The sequence below is a fragment of the Arabidopsis lyrata genome (genome assembly GCF_000004255.2).
Source record: "Arabidopsis lyrata subsp. lyrata unplaced genomic scaffold ARALYscaffold_6, whole genome shotgun sequence".
In the NCBI taxonomy this organism is placed as follows: Eukaryota; Viridiplantae; Streptophyta; class Magnoliopsida; order Brassicales; family Brassicaceae; genus Arabidopsis; species Arabidopsis lyrata.
In genome coordinates this window covers 9,470,780-9,484,312 of record NW_003302550.1, presented here as the reverse complement: position 1 = coordinate 9,484,312, position 13,533 = coordinate 9,470,780, and the positions used below count along the sequence as shown (strand labels likewise).

Genomic DNA, 13,533 nt, shown 5'->3' with positions numbered 1-13,533 from the left:
TCGATTCTGATAAATTATGATTAGGCAATAAAACAGAAATAAATATTCAGTTTTTTTTTTCTTTTTTAAATAAATAGTTTTGGTAAATATTTATTAGACAATACAACAACAAAAATTCAAATGATCTTCTTGTCCACCAAAAAATGAAAAGCCTTGAAGGTACATAAGAAACTCGAGCTAAAGCTACAGAAGACGAGAGACTCAAGACAAGACTGGAGGATTCTCTGCAAACAGATCAGAACATTTTGTCTGAATTTGCAGCGACAAAACTGCGCTCATGTCCCCAACCGGTGTTTTCCAGAGGCCGGAATCTCTGAGGTCTTCACCGGAGCTACTATCGGGAGAAGAAGAAGATGATGCATTGCAAGATAGTAGCCGTGAGAGAGACATTAACTGAGACTGGGATCTTGAGCTTCCATAGCTTCTCTGGACACAACCTTGGTTTGATACCTTTCCCATCTTCAATCTGGCTTTGTTACTCAACAATGGAGGAAAATGGATTGAAGCTGTTGAGTTATCTGCACCTTTGATGATTCCTCTGTTCACTTTTGATGGTTCTGCTCGATGTTGCTTCCATGCTAGAAACGAGCTTTCTAGTCTTGATTGTACCTGCCAAGTTTACATATATCAATACTAGCTTCTTCTAATTGAGACCAAACCGAAATTATGCTGAAAAATAAGAGAGAGTATTACCGCGGGAAAGAGGGTACACGAAGCAAAAGACAATGAGGATGAAGAAAAAGGAGAATTCCTCCTTCCCTTGTCTGCAGATCCAAAACTTGATGGCCCAAGATCATCATCATCATCGTCATCATCATCATCCTCATCCTCATCATCATCATCTTTGTATTTCTCTTCCTGTTTTTTCTCTTGTATCTTCTCTTTGGCAGTGACAACTTTCTCTTCTTTATAAACCGGGACCAAAACATCTTCATCTTCTTCAGTTAAACCCATTTCAGTGTTCTTTTCCTCTTCTTGTTCTTTCTGCTTCAATACTTCATCCATATCTTCTATAGCTTCCTCTAAGCAAATCTCAGCCTCTACTAACTCAAGCTCATTCTGTATCATCTCCTTTCTCTCCTCATTTGCTTTCTTTTTCTCTTCTGTCCATTTCTCTAATCCGTCAAGCATTGGCTTCACCGATTTCTCGATTCCAAGTACGAATCTTTTTATTGGGTGTTCCTTTTTCACTGCCACTTCTTTCCCATAGAACTCGTCGTAACCAAGTGGCAGAAACTCAACTTTTGAAGGATCCACATCTTCTCCTTCCTCCAGAGGAGGCTGCCAAAATAGTCGAATGCCGTGCTTTTCGTCCTCTACATAGTTGATTATTCGACCTGTTGGTGTATGTAAGATAACAGGGTCCTCCTTCTGGACAAGTTTTGAAGGATCATTTGGATCAGGTTCAGGTTCTTTGTTCAGTAAGACAAACTCTGGTGTCACCTCCACTGATCAAGAAAAATAAAACAGAAAAAATCAGTAGAACATCAAAATATTCAATCATGTAAGACTAAAATCTTTAAGAGTCATTACCATTTTCCCACCAATGTTCGAGCTCAGCAGGCATTGGTAACCTCAAAGGAGCTTTGTAAAAAGAGTTCAACCACATTTCCCTTTCTTGATCCACCTCGTCTACATAGGTTTCCCAATACTCAGGTACCTACCAAAAAGACAGATTCTTATGTCAACTTTGTGATCAAACTAACTCGAAAAGCTTGATAAGAAAATGACCCACTTCATAAAATTGGTTAATGAAACCTGGTGCCATCCACACATCATCTTCTTCATAAAAATACGGATGTTGAGGATCACTATATGGACCCCTCTCTTCCCTAATCACTGCATATACATAAAACAAACAAAACAAACACACTTTGAGCTCTCAGTTAAACTAAAACCTTACTGTAAAATGCACTGTTCTTCCTCACTTTCATAAGCTGGACATTTCCTGAAAGAAAGGCGAAATATATATTTGAAACAGAATGATGGTTACTACACTGATCTAAAGGAATCAAACAAACCCCTAAAATATGTCTTGATTTATACTTAACACACAGAACAAACAGAAGATAGTAGCAAAGTAAAGGGGCAATACTTCCGTCGGGTTTGTTTACAAACATTCGAGCCTTAGCTGCAGCCACCTCCGCCAAACCAGAATGCAGCTGAAAATGTTTTCACATCAGTATATTTATCATTCCTTCCTCTTTCTTTGCCGAAAGTTAATGTATCATAGAGAGCAAAAACTGGGTAACTACCGCACAAATATCTACGGTACAGCCATGCTCCTCCTCCAATAGCTCCCCAAAGTAGAATCTACCCTGCATTACCATTAAGATGTGAACTAGTGTCAGAAACATGAATATTCACTAAAGAAAATGTTTCATGGAGGACAAGATTATTACTTAAAAACAATTATGGATTCATACGATGGATACCAAATATCTAAGTTAGGATCAATCAGATTAGATAGAATTATGATGTAAACGACCAATTTTTTTTTACTACTCACATATAGGATACGTTCGTTAACTTCATAGACACCACACCCATGCATTCGACTGTGCTTCCATTGACCAGCATAGCGATACCGACCTTTCTCCCTGGTATGAAAACCATATAATATACAATGTGAATAAGGGAGAGGGAATCAACTAAAATGACATTTTTCTGTTTGTTATTTTAGTTCAAGTTATTACCTAGTCCAGCAATATATCTAATGAGGTCAATAAATCAAATATTCAATCAAACCGTTCAAATTAGTGTTGGGAAGTAAGCCATCTAGTAAGGATCTTATCATTGCAGACTTACGGTTTCTCGCCAAACTGTGTGACCCACTCTTCGTTTTCATAGAAAGGAACTTGGTAATTCCCATCAGTAAGTGCAACACTGTCCTCGACATCCATTTCCAACCACTTTCTGTCTTCTGGAGTCATGTAATCTCTCTTGATAATCCTTCCTTCCGCACGCATCTTAGCTTCAAGCCTACACAGACAGAAAACACAATATCCTAGTCAGACGACTATGTTCATAGAATCCCCGGGAAGATTAATAGGAATGAGAATCATACTTGGAACCTGGCATGGGCTCAATGTCAGGAATATCAACTTCGACAACCCCATGGCCTTCCATGTCATTCTGAAGCCATTCACCCTCATACCTAAAGATTTCAAATACAGAGCCAAAACCAACAAAAAATATATTGGGTCATTGAAAACCAATGTAAAACATTAACAAGAGAAACAAAAAAACAAGCAAATCTACAAAACAGAAATATCACCTCACACGGCCATTTTCAGCAACATAAACACCTTTGCCTTGAGCCAAGTCATCCCAGACTGTGCCTTCGTACCTTTAGCCAAAAAAACAGTGAGAGAAAATAGTGAGATACGAAGCTTCTGAATCAAGATGAAAGTATACATCACAAAGCTACCCAAACAGATGAAGAAGATCATCAAACTTAGTCGCAAGAACGTTTCTAATGCCCTGTCATTCAACCTGCATTGCCATTTCCTTCATTTGCAGAATTCAAACTCTACTTAGAATACAAAGTTTCAAACCAAACTTCATGAAAATTCAATCTACAGCTTATAGAACACAACAAACTAAAAAAAGTCACTAGCTTTAGAAATCCTCTCATGGTAACAAAACATTCTCTGGAACTGGAACAAAAGATCAAATCAACTAAAGAATATAAACCCTGATCCCAAAATCACAACTTTCAAACATCAAACTAAAGGAACATACTCCAAACTCACAGAAACAAGACAAAAAAATCAAAGAGAGTGAAAAGGGAAATGTGAGTATTACGAGCTTCCATCAGGGAAAATATAGCTGACCCATTGAAGAAACTCTTCAATCCTATCAAGCTCTTCAACAACACCTTTAGCATTCTCAATATCATAATGATTATCCGGAATCGCTGGATAAGGTTTCCTATAAGGAACATAAAAAGGTTGAATCCCAGGATCTCGACCTTCTTGAATCTCATCGTTAACAATTTCCCAATCATCTTCATCAGCCCAAACTGGATCCCAACCAGGTTTAGTCATCTCCAATGGACCATCTGCCCAAATCTCCCTTAAATCTTGTTCCTTCCACCGTTCTGGGTCTCTAGGGAAATCGAAAAGATCCTCATAGAATGTGTATTTCTCTTCTTCTTCTTCTTGCATACGCTTCACTCGCTTGCCATCGAGGACGCGATTGAATCGGCGGATGTTGGTTTCTGGGTTTGCGTTTGGGTCAGGAGGTATGTCACTTGGTCTTACGTAGTTGAAGATGGCGTTGTCTCCTTCTGCTTCGTTCTCTGACTCGGAGATGTAGAAATCGTCGCCGGAGGATTGGGATGATGAGTCGGAGTCGGAGTCCGAATCAGAGTTGGAGCCGTTTTCTTCATCCGCATTGGGTGATTGTTGACTTGGGTCTTCTTGTTGCTGTGACTCAGTGAGTTCTTCGTTAGCCATTAGAGAGGAGAAGGAAGTGGATAGGTGAAGAGTGTTAAGCAGATAAGCGTTGTGAGAGAGAGAGAGGTTTTGAGGTTTTTGTGTAAACAAAAACATTTGCAGATAATTACATAATTCTCCCCTATGTTTTTTTTTTTTTTCGTTTTAGTCCTGTAAGTTTGACAATACTTAGAAATACGTCTAGTAATTTATATTTGGTTCCTGATAGATAGATCCATTGTTTCTGACATTGTTCAATGTCAATAGATTTGGGACAAAAAAAAGTGTTAGAGTTTTGAATTGAGTCAAGCATGATGAGAACAGAACAGATTTTGAAGAATGTTGAATCTATTTGAATTATCATTGATCCATATATTGTCATCACGATCGTATATATATTCGTATATTTGTGAGCTTATATTGAAAATCATTTGATCGCAAAAACCCTCCATATATTGAGTGAGTGTATATGGGCCGAACATTAATACTTTGAAGGACATGGGCCGTTTCAAGTCTATAAAATTATGGATCTTAACAAAAAAAAAAGCTTTGAGTCAAACGAAACACAAGAAACCAAATGCATACACTGATTGATTTTGATTGATAGTTTAGTAATTGCGTTAAAGTCTCCAACTACTTTGAGCTTAATATTGAATCCAGATGGTCTCTAACAAATGATCTATATAACTTACAAATTTGATTCAATATTAGTATGTTTTGGAGTGTTTAAATCTTTTTTACTTGACCTGACTGCTTAAATTAATTGGTCAATCACCATATGCCACACATGACCAATCATTGAGTAGGCTCGAGACCTCTTTAAGTGGAGTGGAAAATGCTGTTTGAAAACAACTACACCATAATGGATCAATAAAAATCTTTTTTTTATATGTTATTTTTTGGAACGAGATATTTCACGTTGAAACAAAGCTCATCACATGATTTACGTGTATATTCTTTTTTTTTGCAGTAGTTAGATATAAGCTACATCCCTAAGAAAATAAAAATCGTAGAAATGCAGATATTTAAGCCAAATGTTTCTTCAATTTCCCACCTGCAACCAGTTTCAAAATACTATATAACAGAATAATAATGAAACACAATGACAAATATTGGTTATAAAATTGATTGTGGTAGGCTTCTATATATATATGTCTTCATATAACTTGGAAATGTTGATTACCCTTATAAACTAAGAGCACTAGCTAATAAATAAATAAAAAAGTGTAAAAAACTTCTACTTGCAACACATAATAACATTCAATACTTTCGTTAGATCTTATTCAATTTCTTGGACCACAAATCGAATATTACATTATAGTTTTTGTTCAATCACACTAATTTAAGAACTGTAACTTAAACCGGAACTAAACCAAAAGCTTAACCGGAATCTAAAGAAGTCGGCAAAACCTAAGTACAAGGCTCCACACACACTCACCAACTACCACAGGGTGCTCGATCTCTCTTTCTCCCACCTACCACCCCACTCTTGATTTCGCCATATCTCTTAATATCAAACGTCCCTTCTATAATTAATTATATTAATCTCAATTAGTATATATGATAATGGAAGTGTTTTAATCATCTTTGTCTGTGATCATGATCAAGTTGCTTTCAAACAATATGACGATGGAAGTGTTTAATCCAATTTCTAATTATATAATATCTAAAAGAGACGACAACATCAATGCTGTTTTCGTTAAAAATCAAGATTAGGTTTTACAAATCATGTAGCATTTTGTTTACACCAATGCAACTACATTAGATCTAACTTCGAAATGATAATTCAAGCTTGCATAAATCTAATATCAAACCTAAAATACTAAGAACAAAGTATATACACAACTTTCGAATCTACTCCAAATATAAAAGCATGACGAGGTTAATAAATCTTCGATTGATATTGATATGTTAGATTTCCGACCACTTCGCTCTCTCACCAAAACCTTTTACGGTCAATTGACATAATTATACCGTCATCATATTTGTCCCACAAAAAATATAGTTTCAAATATATCATTAGTGTTTATGAGTATAATAACCCGCCATGGTACAAGATTCACTTCATCTCGATGATAATCATCAAGGACCCACTAAATGCTCAAATCACTTCGTGATCGTAATTTTTATGAGTTATGACCAAGACTACTCTCTTTTGAATTAGTTATTGGTTACCTTTTAGTTGGCAATTTTGTCTTCTATTCACTAGTTAAACATTAATTAATTAGTACGGTGGTGGAAGGTACTTTATAAATGTACGATATTAGGACACCACGCAAGATCTAACACCATTGTGCCAAAAACAATAAACATTACTTGTTGAAATGTGAATTAATATGAACCTCTTACTAATAATATTTTAATAAGATGGTTATACTTTGAACAATGCAGCTAATCTAATTTTCATAATTTTGAGCTTGACTGATAAATTCTTACCGCTCAACATGCTACAAAAATTGATTGAAGTTATGCAATCAATTTATACTAGACTCTATATTTTCAGCGTTGCATGCACAACCTAAAAACTAACTCCACGGCATGAAGAAAAAGAAAATGTAACATTGTCCACAACTTTAAAGTAGTATAGCTGACAAAACATGTACAAAGTTATTCATATGAAAATTGAAAAATCGTGTGATTAGTGTTAAGACCATAGGCCTAGGGTAGCTTCCACCACACCTAACTGTTTTGGCTTTCAAAAACCCTATAAGATAGATAGGTGGGAACACATTACACATATATAGTATAAATAGTCAAGTCGTGAAAAATAATCCAAACAAAAATGTTAACACTAAGTTTCGTGGAAATTATATGCCCAATTCTTTGGCAACTCGAATTGAATTTCCTGAAGATAGCTGAGAACTTTAATAAAAATCAATAAAAATTCATGGAAGTTGGCATAGAACACGACCAGATGGATGATTTATACATTTGTTTCAAAGCAAGAAACATCAAAACCGAACTTGTGTTCACACTAATTTTGACTTTTGTAATTTCACTTGTTTTTCTATCGACTTGTAATTAAATAACTTCTTTTTTGTGCACCTCCCAGTCTTTCTTGTTTCGTTGGTTAACGTGGGAGTTTTAGATAGATAGCTTCAAAGTTTATTGTTAATGCTTCTGCTATATTTATTACAAATTCCGTTACAAAAATATTAGGTTCTCTAATTTGTGCTAATGATCATGAAAAAATAGAAGAAGTACTATAGTAAGACATTTATTAAAATGTACTTAGATTAATAAATATCTTCAATTGTAATCATCCGAACCAAACTAAAAACCGGTCTTGTTCCAATAGTAGTAAATACATACATACATACACACAAAATATTTGGTTCGGGGTTTGTGATATAAGAGAAATAAAATAATATTACTCTCCCACTTCACATGCAAAACGAGTTCTACAAATTCTACTTTAGTTCCAATATAATTATGATCATTTTATCATAATGTTATTATAAAATTCAGATAAATTATTATTTGTCATACGTCTTCGCTAGGTAACGTGGACCATGGCGTCATATCCATTGGGTAACTTCCCAGCACCCTGAGGAATGACGTGTACTCTTGCACCTCCGCTAACGCGTTTTGTGCACGCGCCTCCGCCATCGACGCTTCGAAATCAACGTAGAATGTGTACTCAAAGTGCTTCGATGTTCCTACGTTTTCGTCGCCGACGACTCTAACCGGGCAATTATGGTGCGGTCGCGATTCGATTTTCGTCAAGCTAATGTTTCGAAACGCAAACGCGGAAAGCACTTTGAATAAAACGCTAGTTCCTTTATGTTCTTGAGCTGCGAAAACAATACTAGTTTTAAACGGACGATCAGTGCGGGGGATGATTGGATCACGCGCTAGCATAAGGAAGCGCGTGACGTTTCCTGCGTCGTCTTGGATCCCGTCGGCGAGAATCTGAAGTCCGTAAAGCTCAGCTGCTCTTGCGCTCGCAACCGCCGCCGTGTCGTGGAGGTTGTTAGCAGCGATGTATTCCGCCGCCGCGGCTGTGTCGTGAAACGCCTCAATCGCTGCTTTTGGAGTGAGTTTGTTGAGTGATCCTTCCGTCTGAGCCAGAGCTTGAGGATGCGAAATCACTCGCGTGATGCAATCCGTACGAACTCCGGGAAGAGCAAGGAGACAGTGATGAACCGGGATCTGAACTTCTCCGACGATGTGGAGACGGTGACGGAGGAGAAGATCGTAATTTCTATGAATCGAACCACCGAGAGAGTTCTCAACTGGGAGAACAGCACGATCGGCGATCCAAAGCTCCACCGCCTGAAACGCAACGTCGAACTGATCACAAGGAATAGCTTCAGAGTTCGGGTAAGCTTTTCCGGCGGCTGCTTCGGAATACGCGCCGGGAACTCCTTGATAAGCTACACGGAGAGTAGATCCATGAGACGGCGCCGGAGATAGATCTGTGATCGTCAACGGCTGAATCAATCCAGGCTTTCCGTTATGCTGCGACTTTGACGGAACGAGACTTAGATCAACGGAGCCGTTACTGTGACCGTTAACGACGGCGACTTGATCGGCTAAACCACCGGTGATTGAGCTTGAATTCTCAGCGGAAACTACTTTGCTGGCTAAGATGGCGCATGAGCTTTGCCAATCGGCTCGGGTTGAGCCAACACCGTTAGGGAAGCTAAACGACTCAGACCTGTAACCGCAACGAACAGACACGCGCTTTCCATTTACGTGAGAGTAACGCGCGTTCTTTGCCGTTAGATTTGGTTGAATGACGGATTTGAGATCGCATGAGAACGCAGGCGAAATGGTTTGCATGATTTAAGTCGAAAAATAAAAAAATGCTATTTATTTATATTTCTGGTAAGAGGAAACAAAAGAGTACAATATAAAACGGCGACGTATTAGAGTACAGTACAAGCTTGGAGTTCTGTAGTTGAGAAAGAACTTGCAAGCTGAGAGATAATGGTCGAGAGGGGAGAGATTTATATACTAGTGTCTTAACGTGTAATGGAGGGTAAAACCGTCAAATCATTCACCTACCACATTTCATTTGTTTTTATTCTTTTTATATTATAAAATATAAAGTTGTTTTATTTGAATATGTTCCATTTGCTTTGTTAGGAAAAAATGGTGAACTTATCGGTACGTGTTAACCAGTGGAGGCCTTTAAAGATTTGTTGCTGCTAATTGTGAGTAAAGATCTTTTTTCATAATAAGATAATGCGATTAGTAGATTTATGGATAAATGGACCATGCGTGGCAGCTTTGCATTTGTTGTTGTATCAAAACTCGAATGCCAACGTTCTTACTTCTTTCGAGATTTTGTTATGTTTTCAAGTTTCTATTTTGGTTTCAAAATTTTATCCTTAACCAAGATTACTAAACAAGGTAACTAAAATTTTAGTTATCTTTAAAGAATCATATTTTAAAAGAGATCATGTGGATTAGTATCAAGCAACCATGTGGTGGTCATTTATTGGTTAAGGTGTTTCTTTTGGCCATTGTAAATGATTACCAGGCCCGGCTCTTGGGATGTGCTCTGTGTGCAAGGGCACAGGGTCCCTTTTTTTTTTTTTTTTTTTATTCTTTGTATTTTAGGGTCTAAAATATTTAAGTAATTATAAAGTAGGGTCTAATTTTTAAAATGTTAAACATTTAAGCCATCATGTTAAAAAATATTGCAACATAGTACAGGGTCCAATAATTTTTTGAGCCGGCCCTGATGATTACGTAATAAATTTCATGGCATATGAGTTTAGTACTGGATAATGATTTTAAAAAATCCTAGAATGAAAGTAGTAAGAAGAAACATTTAGCATAAGTTGTCATTTTGATATAATAACCCAACAAACTATAAATCCCAAAATTTTCAGATGATATTTCTAATATAGTTTCAAAAATTAGAAGACACCATAAGCGTATACAATGAGTCCTGGATTACCTGATTTGATCTTTCAAATGAACCTAAGTCGATGTAGATGCAGACTTTCAGTTTTCTATTTTGGATGTTTTAGAAAGAAAACATTATATATACATAAAGATTATGAATAATTGATTGATATCCTTAATATCTTTGAAATATATGCCCTTATATATATTGTTTATCTTTATACATTAATCAATTTAGTTGTGACATAATTAATAATTATCGCTCTAACAATAAATTTATAAATGTATGGCTTCAAAAATTTTAAAAACATAAAAAGGTTTTTCCTTAAGAAATCAGAACAAACCTAATCTGCACCATTGAAGGAAACCTAGTACAACGACCCAACTCAAACCAACCTGTTCTGGACAGTTGAAGGAAACCTAGTACAACGGCCCAACTCGAACAACCATAGACACACAAAGAACTAGAGAGACATATTTGTAGGTATATATATCTAATTTAGAACAACCATAGACACACAAAGAACTAGAGAGACATATTTGTAGGTATATATATCTAATTTAGTGACTTCTCATTTGACAACACATCGACATATAAAAGTACCGTGAAACATATTTGTGGATGTAGATTATCCTAAGATATATGTAATCTATGTCTCTCACTCTAATGGAATGTATATTGATTGCACACCCTACTTTTTCACCAATTGATTAAGTCATTTACCAATTGTTCCTAATCCATAAGAAAAAGAGATTCTCTGTAGAAGAATCTAGAATATCTTTGAATATATTTCTCATAGTTATATCATATTCTTATTTATATTTGGGTATATTAGGAAACTATGTTAATTAATTTTAGAATTTTCTTCTCTATATAAACCTATGTATTATAACCCTTATCATTATATATGAGAGTCAAAATACTTAGTCTTAAAGAAAAAAATAATTAAAGTCAATATAGTTCTTCCTAAACACTAATGTGCAAATCTTTCATCTTCATCTAATATATGAATCACCTTCTATATGGTATCAAAACCACAATGATTTAAAAATTGGTTCCGTTGCTGGTTTTTAACCCAAATGCTTCTTTTTTTTTTTTTTAAAAATAAAAATGCTTCCATCATTCAAGTTTTATCACGATTTTTTAAATCTAAACTAAAGTGCTTCAAAATTCAAGTGTATTATGGATCTCTATTCAATCTCAAGTGTTTTTGAAAATCAAGTTCATCATGAACCTCTAAATCTAAGCTATCTAGCTTCATAAGCCATGGTACTTCCATTTTCAAAATTTAATACTTCATCTATTTTATTATACATACTAGACAATCCACGATTCTCGCATATTTTTTTAATTTGCGGGTCTTCTTTATTATGTGTTTAAAATAAATATCTATGTTTAGATTTTCAATTCGACTATTAATCTTTCTTGCGTATTCTTTATACATTATTTTTATGCACCGAGACTCTTTCATCTATTATTTGTTCGAATATTTTCTTGTTTTTAATACTATGATTAATCCATATTCTGATGCAAAATTTTTTAACTTACTGATTTTTTCTAGTTGTTTAAAAATTTCTAACCCTATTGGTTTCGATTTTTGTACATCAATTTTACATATTTTTTTCATTTTAGTCTCATAACTTGTTCTTCCTTTTCTTCACTTGTATTAAGATTAAATCAACCAAAAAAAATGAGAAGACACACTTAAAATTTCAAATTATTTAATATTTAAATGTTTATGTTGTTATTAAGTTAAATTTGAGTTTCATTTAATTATTTTATGTTTATGCTTTGATATTTTTAACATAATTAAGTGTAAATTAAATGATTTTTATATACATTGATAGTTTGAAACATGTTAGTTTCTTATTTGTTCTCAAGTGATGAGTTGTCAATCCATGGGAAGCTCCATTCATCTATTATGTATAGGATATATCTAATTTAATGATTATTGATTTTTCATTTGACAACACATAGACAATTAGACATACCAAAGTCCAGTGAGACATATATGTGGATGTAGATTATCCTAAGATATTACATATAATATATATCTCTAACTTTAATAGAATGTATATTGATTGCATACCCTACTTTTTTACCAATTGATTAATTAAGCCATTTACCAATTGTTCTTATTTATGAAAAAGAGATTCTTAAGTAATGCTAACAAAATTTTATATACTAAATTATACCAAAATTATGTATAAGAAATTATATAGAATCTAGGATATAAAAGAATCAGTAACAACTTAACAAGTAACAACAGCTCCAATATGCCACGATTATGTAATACTTGTGTCATATATGTTTCTTCTCTTAGTTAAAGTTAAAGATAGGTATGACCTCAGGTTTCAAAAGTGATACCCAGCTTCTAATAAATATATTTCTGCTGGTTTATTTTCTACGTTTTGAAGAAAGAAAACACATATTCATGATATATTAAAAATATTATAAAATAAGAAAACAATCAACAAGCAATTGTTGGCCGTAAAAATTTATCGATGGGGTTGTTGAAACCTTTTTTAATTCATAAATTTGAAAAGGTTTAATATGGCAAAGTTGGTGAAACCCCAAGTGGGACTATCTAACATTGCACCTAAGCATGTTGAATTGATCCTTTCTACATTTCTTTTCATCTCTCTTGACTCTTTGATTAACGTTTGAAAATCTTTTTTAACTTTGTTTTCAAATATGATTGGCGACTTTCTTTTTTTTTTCTAACCTTTTTAATAGGACTTATATCTCGTTCTAAATTACACCACTTACTGTAATTAGCAAAATGGTAGGAATATGCGAAAAAATACATAACTAAAAAATGGCAAAATTATTTTTACCAGTTCATGCCTTATAATAAAGAGAATGGCATGTTTGTCTAGATTCACCAATTGGAAGAAATAAGTGCTTTAATTTCAAATTTCTAATAGCATCAGTAGTGCTTTTTCTCTTACCATCAGGTAGTTTAGGTTCGCTATGGTTTTCAAACCAAACAACTCATTTTTCTTTTTAACATTTAATTTTGAAAGATTTGCATTTTTCTACATTTCTTTTTCTAAGTCATCTATATAGTTGATAGTTTTTTCACCACAGACCAACCCAAAGAGAACCAAATTAAATACGATCAGAAAAAGAAAAAATCAAAAAAGAGAGTCATAGTTCAGAATATTTCCAAATCTAAACAAATACAACCGAGACCAAACCAGTGAAACTGGATTATAAAACTATTTGTAATAT

At 34.6% G+C, this 13,533-nt stretch overlaps 2 protein-coding genes across 2 annotated transcripts; both read right to left on the bottom strand.

Annotated features, from left to right (window-relative positions):
* Positions 1 to 83: 83 nt before the first annotated feature.
* On the bottom strand, positions 84 to 4,543 carry LOC9308083 (protein TIC 100). Its single transcript, XM_021023619.1, has 11 exons — positions 3,808 to 4,543; positions 3,278 to 3,349; positions 3,068 to 3,157; positions 2,809 to 2,982; positions 2,510 to 2,600; positions 2,256 to 2,318; positions 2,096 to 2,162; positions 1,736 to 1,839; positions 1,534 to 1,660; positions 694 to 1,448; positions 84 to 609 (listed from the first exon to the last, which is right to left on the bottom strand). The coding sequence occupies exons 1-11, from the start codon at positions 4,458 to 4,460 to the stop codon at positions 202 to 204; spliced, it is 2,604 nt and encodes an 867-aa protein (XP_020879278.1). The 5' UTR covers positions 4,461 to 4,543; the 3' UTR covers positions 84 to 201.
* Positions 4,544 to 7,698: 3,155 nt separating this feature from the next.
* LOC9308082 (arogenate dehydratase 5, chloroplastic) lies at positions 7,699 to 9,379 on the bottom strand. The gene has a single exon (XM_002871967.2). It carries the CDS (start codon positions 9,222 to 9,224, stop codon positions 7,923 to 7,925), a length of 1,302 nt encoding a protein of 433 aa, XP_002872013.1. The 5' UTR covers positions 9,225 to 9,379; the 3' UTR covers positions 7,699 to 7,922.
* Between the last annotated feature and the right edge of the window lie 4,154 nt (positions 9,380 to 13,533).

Bases quoted from the DNA above. Each gene is read 5' to 3' on its own strand.
- LOC9308083 (XM_021023619.1), bottom strand. From the start codon at position 4,460: ATGGCTAACGAAGAACTCACTGAGTCACAGCAACAAGAAGACCCAAGT. The intron at 3,158-3,277 runs GTGATATTTCTG...TGAAATCTTTAG, and splicing joins GCTGAAAATGGCCGTGTGAG to GTATGAGGGTGAATGGCTTC. The intron at 2,601-2,808 runs GTAAGTCTGCAA...TTTTCATACCAG, and splicing joins ACACAGTTTGGCGAGAAACC to GGAGAAAGGTCGGTATCGCT.
- LOC9308082 (XM_002871967.2), bottom strand. From the start codon at position 9,224: ATGCAAACCATTTCGCCTGCGTTCTCATGCGATCTCAAATCCGTCATT.